The sequence below is a fragment of the Oncorhynchus nerka genome, linkage group LG21, assembly GCF_034236695.1.
Source record: "Oncorhynchus nerka isolate Pitt River linkage group LG21, Oner_Uvic_2.0, whole genome shotgun sequence".
Taxonomy (NCBI): Eukaryota; Metazoa; Chordata; class Actinopteri; order Salmoniformes; family Salmonidae; genus Oncorhynchus; species Oncorhynchus nerka.
The window spans coordinates 27,185,846-27,200,060 of NC_088416.1; the positions used below are offsets into that span (position 1 = coordinate 27,185,846).

At 38.5% G+C, this 14,215-nt stretch overlaps 1 protein-coding gene across 1 annotated transcript; it reads left to right on the plus strand.

Moving 5' to 3' along the window:
- The first annotated feature begins 1,279 nt into the window (after positions 1-1,279).
- On the plus strand, positions 1,280-2,200 carry LOC115104217 (hemoglobin subunit alpha-4-like). The gene is made up of 3 exons (XM_029625507.2): positions 1,280-1,439; positions 1,635-1,842; positions 1,933-2,200. Exons 1-3 carry the CDS (start codon positions 1,345-1,347, stop codon positions 2,059-2,061), a joined length of 432 nt encoding a protein of 143 aa, XP_029481367.2. The 5' UTR covers positions 1,280-1,344; the 3' UTR covers positions 2,062-2,200.
- The last annotated feature ends 12,015 nt before the right edge of the window (positions 2,201-14,215 follow it).

Here is a 14,215-nt window from a genome sequence, read left to right on the forward strand (position 1 = left end):
ATGTGTTTTATCTTCATATTCAGACGGCCCCACCCATTTGAAAGTTCCATTTATCTGGTCTTTTTTGAATGATTATTCTAAATGTCAGTTGGTGACAAGTCGTTTTATAGGCTTTCATCCGGGGAATTGATACGTTCTAACTGGACACTATTCAATGTGGATATTGGCCTATTTCATTCAATGAAACTACAGCTTTTTGTTTAACTCCACTGAAATACAATGCACGTAGCCTATATATTGTTACAATGTTTAGTGATAGGCCTAGGCTACGCTTTGCAAACAAAGCAAAACCGTTCCGATTATCAGGTCTATAATACGTCTCATATTAACTGTGAATATTGACTACATCGGCCAAATTGGATATAAGCCAACACGTCTTGATTTGGTTGCTAGTTGCCAATCCAATCACGTTGCAAATATTTGTCAGTGTTGGGGAAGCTACTCTGGAAATACAATTGACCAAATTAGCAATTATTTTACACTGGAAGAAATTAAGCTACACTAAAGCTACCCCTAAGAAAAATATAACGTTACTATGGAAAAGAAGTTCACTAGCCAAACAACTTCGTAAAAAATGATCATATGTAAATCTGAAATGTAATCGAGTAAAAATTGTCAGAGAACTTTGGGGTAAAAGGTTGACAGTGTGTATTTTAGCCTATTAACACAAAAACGATGTTTCAAGTCAGAATTAGGCAGGTCTAATGCCCCCCAAAAGTAAATGATTGCATATTTCATCCATATTGTATTTTATTTAGCAAAAAAAATAGTGTGTAATTCCGGTAGTTAGCTGCTACATGGGGGGGGAGTAGTTAACTACTGAAAACCCTAACTAGATTTCAATGTAGTTCAACTCCCACCAAGCTACTACGAAATGTAGTTTCCTTACTCGTTGAACTACATGCAGTCCACTACTCCCCAACACTGCCTTGTGTACAGAATCACATAGCCTAAACTCACCAGTGAGTATAGGCAATATTAGAACGTACGACCAAACCTTAACTGTAAAGAAAATATTGAGATATTAAGTGTTTTAAAAACACTTTGTTATTCAATCTATATTAAATAAATACATGCAATGTTATGACAGCATTTTTACAAACGAAATCGATTTTGTGCAATTGTCATATTTGGGGCATTACACGAATTGGCTCAGTTCCATAACATTACAAAAAAAAACATGAATCATGTCTTGGAAAAATGCCCAATGAGAGGAGGAGCCGAGATCATATCGGGGCGTGCCTTCTTTCATGCCTCAATAAAAACAGCCTCTGAGAAGTCTACGCTCACACGCTTCTTTTCTCAGCATCTTCATCTAAGTGGATAAACGGACAAGACGCAGCTATGAGTCTCTCAGCCAAGGACAAAGCTAACGTGAAGGCCATCTGGGGCAAGATCCTCCCTAAATCCAATGAGATTGGAGACCAGGCTCTTTCCAGGTAATTACATAACGATGTATGATCAATTATAGGCTAGGTACATGTATTCAAATTATTAACACAACTCCTCAGTCAATTATATGGAAGCTATGAAAGCTTTGCCTATCTCAGCAAAAATATGGACGGGATCCCCGACCGTGTGAATTATTGTTTCAAATGATTTTTGGCTCACCTGATTTCTAATGTCCACGACAGGATGCTCGTCGTCTACCCCCAGACCAAGGCATACTTCTCCCACTGGGCTTCCGTGGCCCCCGGTTCCGCTCCAGTGAAGAAGCACGGCATCACCATCATGAATCAGATCGATGACTGTGTTGGCAACTTGGACGACCTTTTTGGTTTCTTGACCAAGCTCAGTGAACTGCACGCCACCAAGCTGAGGGTGGACCCCACCAACTTCAAGGTAAGAGAAAAAGTCACAAAAAAACACTTAAAAAATCTACGTTTTTACCTGTGTGAAGGTGAAATAATCCATTTCCATTTTCCTTTGCAGATCCTGGCTCACAACCTGATTGTGGTCGTTGCCGCCTACTTCCCCGCCGAATTCACCCCCGAGATCCATTTGTCCGTGGACAAGTTCCTGCAGCAACTGGCTCTGGCCCTGGCGGAGAAGTACCGCTAAACTGGAGTTCAGCTGCTAAACTGTCATCCGAGCTTCAAGCTCTCGCAGTTTTACATCAGAATTAGACGTTCATCCATGATTCTCAAACGTAATGTCCTTCCGATATTGACACACTGACAATAAACCTAAATGAAACGCATGTGTTTCTGAGGTGTTTGTTTTTCATTTTCGTTGTCTCACATTCAGTGGGGCCATACCCATAGGGGGCACAGGGGCATGTACCCCCTCAGATTTGTCCTCTTAAAAAACGTAATAATAATAATTTCTCTGTAATGCTACCAGCCATTTAGCAATGGTATGACGTTGGCTTTAGCTAGCTCAGATAGGTTCCCAATCTCCCAAACTCATAACTATCTACCAATAAGCCATTTCAGACTATCAATCAAGTTAGAGAAGCAAGATTTTCAAAATTATTCAATTTAGGGACCACCCCACAGCCACCCTCACTTACTCTGTGTCCCCTCAGATTTTTGCGGTGCATGAAGCCACTGCTCACATTGTCTTGTGATTTACAGTGCATTCGAAAATAATTCAGACCCCTTTACATTTTCCACATTTTGTTACGTTACAGATTTATTGTAACATTTATTAAATCGTTTATTCCTTCATAAATCTACACACAATACCCCATAATGAGAAAATCAAAAACAGGTTTTAAGAAATGTTTGCAAATGTATTAAAAGACAACAACAGGAGCATGTAGGACCGCCAAGAAAGATGGCAGCATTTTAGAGAGCTCCTACCGGCATGCAAATATTGCAATTCAACGGCATACGCTTTCATTTTTGTCTTAATATATTGACTTGAAGTACAGTTTAATATAAAGATCATTTACATTTTGAAACATCTCGCTAAAGTGGCGTTATTGGAATGTCGACACACGCTAAAAAAACGTATTCAAGCCTAACACACGGTTTTCACAGAAGGCCACACTCGCTAGCAAACAAACAGCAACACTCCCACCAAGACACTGGAAAACACGTAAACCCAGAGAAATCGGTACATATTTAGGATCTATTTGAGCAAATGGGAAATTGAACACGATTTTGTTGGATGTTCCATCCGATTTCTCCACGATAAAAACAAGCAACACAGTCTCACATTCAATTCGTGCACATATGTACATAATGCATTTCAGCAAATTTCGTGCGTTTAAATTTCGTGCATTTTTGTGCATTTGTGTGTGTTTTTTGTGTGGCTTAATTCGTGAGAAAAGACACGAATTTATGTGCTTCTTAATTCGTGCAAAAAGACACACATTTAACCAGTAGGCTCCACACAAGCCATTGCAACAACCATATAGACGTGATAGTCTATATTCAATTGTGTTCTTCTTTATGGCTAATTCAACGTTATGAATACATCGGCTCATAACGCTATTTAATTCCCCGCCGTGAATACAAAAATGTTGTCTTTGTTTAACCATGTTTTAAAATGTGTCGTTGTATGTACTGTTTTAGACTTGCTGAACAGACATTTTGAGAAAAGACACATATTTATTAATGCCAATGTTGTTTTCTTTCTGTGCTTGATTTCACTTGTAATCAGAAAGGCCCTTTTCTTCGTGTAGGCAACAGTACACGATGTTCTTCATAACCCATTTCATATTTCGTTGAGTCTAAATTACAAAATGTTATTCATAATACATTTATTACATGTTAAACAGGTTGGGCTAGCGTTGTCCGGGTTAGGTAGGGCTTGGCCGGTAGGGATGTCCTGTGGCGGGCCAGGCGCAGTGCGGGCTAACCAAGGTTGCCAGGTGCACGGTGTTTCCCCCGACACATTGGTGCGGCTGGCTTCGGGGTTGGATGCACGCTGTGTAAAGAAGCAGTGCGGCTTGGTTGGGTTGTGTATCGGAGGACGCATGACTTTCAACATTCAACCTTTGTCTCTCCCAAGCCCTTACAGGAGTTGTAGCAATGAGACAAGATAGTAGCTACTAAAACAATTGGATACCACGAAATTGGGGAGAAAAAGGGGAAAAATATATATATATTTTTAAACGATGTCTGTAAGTATAACAGAACTGATATGGCAGGCGAAAACCGAGGACAATCCATCCAGAATTCTTTTTTTCAGCTCACCTCTGATTACAATGGCTGGGAATGGGAATATAAAATGCAAGTCCTCCAGATTGCCGTTCCTATGGCTTCCACTAGATGTCAACAGTCTTTAGAAAGAATTTCAGGCTTGTTTTTTGAAAAATTAGCTAAAATGTGTAGTTTTTCTAAGTGGCTCCCATTTTGGCTGTAGTGTTTGTAGAGCATTCCGGTGAATGTGCGTACTTCGTTATTTATCTCCGGTAATGGTCTCCAGGATGTTCCGTCTTAAATTTGATAATTTATTTACATAATAGCATACCTGAGGATTGATTAGGAACATTGTTTGATATGTTTTAAACAAGTTTATTGGTAACTTACGGGATTCATTTGTATGTATTTTGAACGAGGGAAACCGGTGGATTACTGAGTCTAGCACACCATTGAAACATACTTTTTGGGGATCTAAAGAAGGACTTTATCGAACAAAAGGACCATTTGTTATGTAGCTGGGATCCTTGTGATTGCAACCAGATGAAAATCTTCAAAGGTAAGTGATTTATTTTATCGCTATTTCTGACCTTCTGCTTGGTTGGAAAATATATGTAATGCTTTTGTGTGCAGATAATTGCATGGTGTGCTTTCGCTGTAAAGCCTTTTTGAAATCTGACAACTCGGCTGGATTAACAAGAAGTTAAGCTTTTAACTGATGTATGACACTTGAATTTTCATGAATGTTTAACATTACGATTTCTGTAATTTGAATTTGGCGCTCTGCAATTTCACCAAATGTTGGCCAGGTGGGACAGTAGTGCCCCAATGATCCGTAAGAAGTTTTAAAGCGTATTAAAGTTATACTACATGAAACCTTTTATTTAAAATACTAAATTCTGGAGTATAGATCCAAATTTCACATTTTAGCTTCACTCCCCAAATACATGTGGTTTTGGCTGTACCTTGGTATTGGACGTTACAGTGCCTTGTTAAAGTAATCATACCCATTGGAAACTCATTTGACAGTGATTACATCTGTGTCTTCCTGGGTAAGTCTTTTAGAGCTTAACGCACTAGGATTGTGCAAAATTAGTACATTATTCTTTTCATAATTCTTCAAGCTCTGTCAATATGTTTGGGATCATGACTAGACAACAATTTAGAAGTCTTGCAATATATTTCCAATCAGATTTAAATCCAAACTTTAACTTGGCAACTCAGGAACATTCACTGTAGATTTGTCATTGTGTTGTAGGTTATTGTCCTGCTGAAAGGTGAATTCCTCTCCCAGTGTCTGGTGGAAAACAGGCTTTGCATTTAAGCCAAAATGTATATTCCTTTGCAGTTTTTTTCAGTATTAACTTCAGTGCCTTGTTGCATAAAAGATGCATGATTAGATTTTTAAAAAAATCTGTAAATATGTATTCTTCTTTTCACTGTAATTAAAGTCATTATTGTGGCGTTACTACAATGATGTTGATCCATGCTCAGTTTTTTTTACCATGACAGCCTGTAACTGTAAAATCACCAATGGCCTCATGGTAACACCCCTGCAGTTGCATTCATGTCCTGAAGCTCAGTTCAGAAGGACGACTATCTTTGATGTGTCTGGGTGGTTTAATACAAAATCCACACCATAATTATTAACTTGATCATGCTTAACGAGATATCCAATGTCTGATTTGTTATTGTTACCCATCTACCAATCCCTACCCTTCTTCATGAGGCTTTCGAAAAGCTCCCTGGTCTTTGTAGTTGAATCTGTGCTTGAAATTCAATACCTGACTGAGGGACCTTACAGATGTTCTATGTATGGGGTACAGAGGTATGGGTAGCTATTCAAAAATAATGTTTATTCCTATTGAGTCCATATAACATATTATGTGATTTGTTAAGCCAAATTTAACTTGTGAACTAATTTAGGCATGCCTTTATAAAAAAAAAAATCTAAAATTTCTTCCACTTTGACATTAGAGTACACCATTTTGAGCTGCTTGTTGACAAAAAAAAACTAAATTAGATCAATGTCAATCCAACGTTGCAACACAATAAAATGTGAAGAAATCCAAGGGGTATAAATACTTTTGCAAGGTACTTTATGTAGTTGAAATATTATATTTGAGAGGAGAAGAAGGCACTTGACCAACCTGAGATTAGGTGCAACCAAAAAGTCATAAAATCATTTCAAAGGAATAGGTGCAACCCTTGCTCACAATTATATATTGAATTATTTATTTTCTATTTCTGCTTAAAAAAACTTCATTCCTTTTTATGTTTTTTTTTCTTGTCTAACAGTGGAAAGAAATGGGACGACGACTGGATCAAGGCCGAGGACCAGGTTTCTCCAGTTTAACTTCTACTTCATGCACAAATGTATTCCTCACTCTCCCTTCACATGAATCACTATCAATCAGAAATGGTTGGCCGAATTCGCCATGATTTACCATGAAACATTCATGGAGCATCAGCATGCCAACCATTTGATCTCAATCAGTTTCATGAGAATATGCATTTAGTTATTCTTCATATAAAGTGAGCTACTAAAGTATTGCAACAATGACACATATTTTGTTGTTTTGGATCTGTACTCCAGCACGTTGTATTTGAAATTATACAATGACTAGGAGGTTAAAGTGCAGACTATCAGCTTTACTTTGAGTGTATTTTCTGGTGAACCGTTTAGAAATTACAGTACGTTTTGTACATAGCCCCCCATTTTAGGGGACCAAAAGTATTGTGATAAATTCACTTATGTGTATTAAAGTAGTCAGAAGTTGAGTATTTTTGGCTTTTATGTTTGCATTGATTCATTTTACTATGTTATTAAATATATACGTTTAATTTCACTGTTCATTTTTTACCTTTAGCCTATGCCTATTTCTATAACACAATGCACATAGCTGATTATCTTATGGAGTAGATATTTACTAAAGACAGTTCATTTGCAAGTGCAATAGTCCATTTTTTCCCAGATCAAACATGTTGGTCTTTCAGTCAAAGCACCCCATACAGAAGCAATCAGTTGATATAATAATGAACAAACATTAAACAATCAGGCTATATGAATCAGACAGTAGTAGGTCAGATGGTTGAAAATCACAGATTCATATCGTGAATGTTTACAGTAGGCAAAAATCATCTTGTGGTCTTCATATCTGTTGTTAGTGATGCTCTCCAGTCTCCGCTGCCGTGGTTCTGAACTCGGCACGGCATGCCTTGCATTTCTGCCGCACTTAGCTAACAGTAGCTGTCCGTGGTCCTGAAATAAAACGCCGGCGCACTATTAGAAAAGGCGCACAGGTTAACATACACAGTTCTTCACCAGGTCGCAATTGTAAATGAGAACTTGTTCTCAACTTGCCTACCTGTTTAAATAAAGGTGAAATAAAATAAATTAAATAAATAAATAAATTTGACCTGGGCCTTTTCCAATATATTAAAGCTACAACATTGTGTTTGGAACAAATTAATGCAAATCTGAGACTTACAGGTCACTTGTTTCCTTCTGTCTTTCTACTGGAAGAATGTTAGTTCAATGGATAAAGGTACTGGATCATTTCTTTCCAAATGCCACCCTATTCCCTTGAAAGTGCACTACTTTTGACCTGAGGCCTAGGCACATATAGTACAATGTTGATATATTAGTTATGAGCAGTGGATTAGGCTGATCAACTTTAGTACTTAGTGAATGTCTCAATAATGAGAAAATAAGCATAAAAAGTTATGAGAATGTTGCATTGAGACCGACTGACCTTGAACTTCACAATTCATGTCCAAGTTTATTATAGGCCTATAGGCTAGGCGTAGCCATTGAAAGGAATAGGTGCAACCCTTGCTCACGCTATATATTATAATACACAGGCCTACGTGTATATCAACATACCTTACACACACACACACACACACACACACACACACACACACACACACACACACACACACACACACACATACATACATACATACATACATACATACATACATACATACATACATACATACATACATATATATATATAATGCTATTACATATATCACTTTACCTGCATTAAATATGTTGGATATAGGCCTACCCCTGAGTAATATTGACATGCAACATGTTTAGCGCATAGAGGCAGACCGTCTATCTGCTTGGTCTCTAGGCTAGTTGTCCGCGGAAAATATGTTTTGAAGGTGAAAGTCAAATCATTCCATAACTGCTTTTTTTGAATAGGCAGTGAAAATTCATTTTCATCATTGTTGCTTATCAGGAATATGATACGCCGAGGACCATGGCAATAGAGGTGCGGTTATGCGGCCATGTGGGTAATGGGTATAGGGGATGAAAGGACACATATAGACTGTTGAATGTCTATTTTTGAACATCTAGAAGCGTCAATATCGATGTAACAACGTTTATATAAGCATTTTTATATTTACACTTGTTTTCTGCCATTAACCTTTATACACCCATAGGAAACCTTTGTAAGAGATCAGGTCTGGTCATAGAATCCCAAAAAACATGTTTTTTTTGTTTTTTTGTAGCTCAGTTTTATAGCTCGGCACAAATAATCCTTTGCATGAATTAGACATACTTATGCAATCCCATACCCCTGGTGGCCATGGGGTGCTCAGTAGCGCCACCAACAGTTGACGTTCACCCAAACTTTGATGATTTTTAAATCAAGAATAGATGAACATATCCGAATGTTATTTGACATGAAGATTTAGTAAGGGGTCCTTATTAAATAAATAAAAAAATCACACATGTCAAGCTTAAATAGTTATGACGAAAAACACATTTTAAAAAGTGCACTACCTCAGACATTGAATTGGCATGTGGTGATGCAGTACAGCGTTATGTATGTCCTAATGAATGTACACATCATTCTACACATCAATTCGAATGATATTGGCGAAGATATTGATAAAGAACAAACCGGTTAGGGTTAGGAAAAAACAACCAAATTTGTAGTTTAGAACTTTTCTGTAACATAATAATTTATTAGCTACATCAATAATTTAATAACGTGACAATGTATATGACATTCAAATGAAAGTAACATTGCACAATAATCATTTATGAATAGTTTTAAAATGTTATCAGAAAATTCAGAAACGCAGTTTATTACGTCACGCGCATTGGGAAACGGAAGACGTGGCAAACGCTGTGACAACACAGATATACGTGCATGTTCACAATTCTCCCACTGTGTCAGACCTGCCTGCATAAATGCCATTTTTTCATCTAATAAAAAAAAAAAGAAGAACAAACGCGAACATGCTTCGCTGTTGCTAATAGTCGCATTAAAGGTATGTCACTTGCAACTGGCCTGATCAGGATGGGACAATCCATTTCAATAGGAACATTTCCAAGTTTGCAGCTTAATGGCTATGCATTAATCTTCCCAAAATATGTAATGGGTCATAATTGGGTCAGCATAATAAAATACAATAATCACTTCCATCATTCTGTGTCCATACTTTTGATAATTCATTGCGAGTGCCTGTAGATTCTAGGAAACATTATTATTCAACTAACCGGTTTCATCTGCAGCTGATGAGAGTCAGTTCTTGTACACAAGTACAAGTAAAGTAGCCCTCTCAAAAACTCATTGAGAGTAAAGACGTAACTGGTCAAAGTACTCTGTACTAGTTAAGCATTTGTACATCTCTTACATACATAAGGAATCGTTGACTTAAAAGCCCATGACTAATGTACTGATGTAGCTCCATCAGGATGCAAATGATTACTTGAAGACAAGGATAACCTTTTTTTGTTATTCATTAACTAAACTAATAAGCACAGTACATTACAGTTTAACTGTGTTTAAATCGGCAATCACCAGGTGAAACAATAAATCGTCCTCCCCGCCAATGATTCTGTAAAAAGAAGAGGGATGGGGCAGGATAAATGTAACCATATGTTTCGAGGCTATAGTCCAGTGGTGTCAATCTCATGTCATGGAGAGCCTAGTGTATGCTGGTTTTAGTTTTCCCCTTTCAATTAAGACCTAGACAACCAGGTGAGGGGAGTTCCTTAGTAATTAGTGACCTTAATTCATCAATCAAGTACAAGGGAGGAGCGAAAACCCACAGACACTCGGCTCACCATAGAATGAGTTTGACACATGCTACAGAGCGTATGTTTACATTTACTTTGTTTACAAACATTGGAGTAGAAAAAGCTTATATTTGAGGTTCTCATGGGGTACGGCTGTTGAACTATGTTCACGAGGCATTTATAAATTATATTCTTCAAGAATCCAAAAGTGACAGCAGATTGGCCATTTAAAGGGGTGCATCAGACCTGGTCATGTAACCGGGCAAAAGCAGTAACCGACAAGCGCCCTTCTCAAATCTGTGCCACACGATCACATTGTCAACAAGGAAGTAACATAAAAGTTTAATTTCCATAAAATGTTCAAACTATTTTTCCTTAGGAAGGCAGATAAAGCACATATGCAAAACAAATGGAATCACCTTTCACCCAGTGCAAACTGCACCCACCAAAACAAACAAGTTCAGTCTGTGATAGATTACTCATCATCAGAGCTGTAGTGGATGCTGTCATATATGTCATCTAGGTCCTCTTCCAGGAGGTCATCTAGGGAGGTGTCTTGGCCCATAGCTTGGCTGTATATCAGTTTGACAGAGTCCCGGTGTCTTCTGAGGCTGCTGACTCTCCTCTGAAGCATGGAGAAGAGACCTCTGTTCCCAGCTTCCGACTGATTCAAATGCCAGCCTAACGCCAACAATCGTAATGTGTAGGGTAAATATAATGAAGTATTCCTTAAATACAATAGCAATTACAGGGAACCAACATCAATTTTACATATTAACGAAAGTTCCCCTACTTTGCCTACTTAGGTCAAGTGCCACATGTGAAGCAAGGTCTTGCACATTCTCCGATTCCCTCTTTAGGTTTTCCCAGTGCTGCTTGACTTCCTTTAGGACAAATAACTCTTCCTCCTTCAGCCGTCTCAGGAGCATCACCCGGTCAGGCTATTTTCTTTGTGAGTAGGTGTTAGGTAAACTATGATTAAATGACTGAACAAATAATTTTAAATGGAACTGTAACTAAGTAAACTTATACTCTGTTTTATTATATCTGATTAACAATATGAGTTCATAAGAAGAGATTGTGTGACACGGACAAGGAGTAATTAAAGTTAATGAACACCATTCCAACTAGGAAGAAAGGAATGGTTTGTGGATTAAGTAAACAGAAAAGGTAGTTAATCTATGGTTGAACCTGACGAAACTGAGCTCTGGGGTGTTTTAGATAAGGCAGTGAGTGCATTCCTAGGTTTTCTGTTAATTAGAACTGTCAGCTAAGTGGTGATCGATAATGGTGAGGAGTCAAAAGTTAATTCAGTTGTGTTGTGTGTCCTGTGTATGTGCTAGGGGGTAAGAATGAACTCAGAATGAACTTTTAAAGTTCCCTTTGACCCGGTCTGGAGGAGGAGATTCATTTTAGGAGCAATGAAATGACGTCATGTTGTATAGAAACTGTTGCACGTGGTAACGTGGCAGCGCGCTCCGAGAATACATTCTGTTACCTATTATTGAAAAGACTGGTCTCCGTCTATTTTATGCAAACAAGAATCTTACAAATTCTCGTAAAATAGATTAAGGGAATTAAATGAATGAAAACATATTGGAATAACTAAATTACAGTAACAGTAGGTCAGCTGTAAATTCATAAGAATCCAGTGGCAGGCCAGTAGCCATTCTTAAACAGATCTGCCAAGTTTGCTGTCCAGGTGCTAAGACAGGTTGTACAGGTCAGCACAGGCACTGTGACATTGTAGCGACCTTGTGGGGAAAAAATGTAGTCTGAATTAATGTTGTTTTACATTGCATTGCTACATCACTGTTTGGTTCTTGTAAATATTGCACATACCATTTATTCCTACGAGGATTATTTGTTTTCCATGGCCAACATGGATGGTGCTTGTCAGGCAACCACATATCACCTCTGGTACATCCAATGGTAAGAAACAATCTAGGGACAATATTTATATACAACAATAAACAAGAATACATTTGAACTTTGATATAATACATTCAGCTGCAAAAAAACACAAACACACACCCTGTTCATGAAGTGCATATTTGCCATCACTGAGGAGAGATATGGCGGTTGTTGGAGGAAGGGGAGTGTAGAATCCCTCGGTTGTGCAGAGGAAACTTTGCATGTGTAGAGACCTCGCAGTCTTCGCAGTAAAGTTGTTTCGGCAGACGGTCTCTACATCACAGAATAGCCCTTTTCACATTGCATGACTGACAGATCTTCTGAGAAGCATGTTCTGCAACCAGCAGATAATCTACAATCTCAGGCCTGGACTCCCTCCACCTATCCTGTGAGAGTTCCTTCCACACACTCCAACTGTGTGATGCACCAGGCACAGCAGGATTTGAACACTCAGGGTCTTCTAAGTCAGCTAGGAGGATGTTCATTTCTCTATGAAGTATTGCTTTTTTGAAAACACAATACAAATGGGAAAAGCATTAAATTAAGAATATTACTTCATTAATCTATTAAAACGCACATAGGGCTGTAAGTAGGTGACAGCAAATATATCTCTGCACAATCTATGGTGTGACAAGCCAAAAACCTCAGCTTTGATTCTACAGTAAACTAATGTACAGGGCAGACCAACATATTGACTAAAGTCTAAAATGGAATATCAAACAATAGAACTTGATCCCATCGTCGAATAGAAATTCTGAATGTTCTTAAAACAGCAAAAACACACTGAGTACAAAACATTCTCTTTCCCTGACAAACTGACCAGGTGAAAGGTATGATCCCTTATTGATGTCACCTGTTAAAACCACTTCAGTGTAGATAAAGAGGAGGAGACAGATTAAAGGAAGATGTTTAAGCCTTGAGACAATTGAGACATGGATTGTGTATGTGTGCCATTCAGAGGGTGACTGGGCAAGACAAAATATTTAAGTGCCTTTGAAAGAGGTATGGTAGTAGGTGCCAGGTCCAACGTTTTGTGTCAAGAACTGCAACGCTGCTGGGTTTTTCACGATCAACCGTTTCCCGTGTACATCATGAATAGTCCACAACCCAAAGGACATCCAGCCAACTTGACACAACTGTGGCATGCATTTGAGTCAACATGGGCAAGCATCCCTGTGGAACGCTTTCGACACCTTGTAGAGTCCATGCCCTGATGAAATGAGGCTGTTCTGAGGGAAAAAGAGAGTGCAACTCAAATTAGGAATATTTTGTACACAGTGTATTTTGACTACAGAGTAATCTCTCCTTAAAGGCAAATGCTTCCAGCTTCCACAATTACAAACGGTGGTTTCAAAAGGAACGACACTGTGTAAACATTCATATAGTGGATTTGAATGAATTCAACTAAGACTAATTCCATAATGTGGAATGGCAGATTGCTTCATATTAAAGGAAATGTGGAGGAACAAGCACTCTCTCCAGGATGTTGTTATTGCCCTCCCCTACAGAAGTATATGGATGTTGTTATTGCCCTCCCCTACAGAAGTATATGGATGTTGTTATTGCCCTCCCCTACAGAAGTATAAGGATGTTGTTATTGCCCTCCCCTACAGAAGTATATGGATGTTGTTATTGCCCTCCCCTACAGAAGTATATGGATGTTGTTATTGCCCTCCCCTACAGAAGTATATGGATGTTGTTATTGCCCTCCCCTACAGAAGTATATGGATGTTGTTATTGCCCTCCCCTACAGAAGTATATGGATGTTGTTATTGCCCTCCCCTACAGAAGTATATGGATGTTGTTATTGCCCTCCCCTACATAAAGTATATGGATGTTGTTATTGCCCTCCCCTACAGAAGTATATGGATGTTGTTATTGCCCTCCCCTACAGAAGTATATGGATGTTGTTATTGCCCTCCCCTACAGAAGTATATGGATGTTGTTATTGCCCTCCCCTACAGAAGTATATGGATGTTGTTATTGCCCTCCCCTACAGAAGTATATGGATGTTGTTATTGCCCTCCCCTACAGAAGTATATGGATGTTGTTATTGCCCTCCCCTCCCTACAGAAGTATATGGATGTTGTTATTGCCCTCCCTACAGAAGTATATGGATGTTGTTATTGCCCTCCCCTACAGAAGTATATGGATGTTGTTATTG

Coding starts and splice junctions, on each gene's coding strand:
- LOC115104217 (XM_029625507.2), top strand. CDS start 1,345: ATGAGTCTCTCAGCCAAGGACAAAGCTAACGTGAAGGCCATCTGGGGC. Junction 1,440..1,634: donor GGAGACCAGGCTCTTTCCAG/GTAATTACATAA, acceptor TGTCCACGACAG/GATGCTCGTCGTCTACCCCC. Junction 1,843..1,932: donor TGGACCCCACCAACTTCAAG/GTAAGAGAAAAA, acceptor TTTCCTTTGCAG/ATCCTGGCTCACAACCTGAT.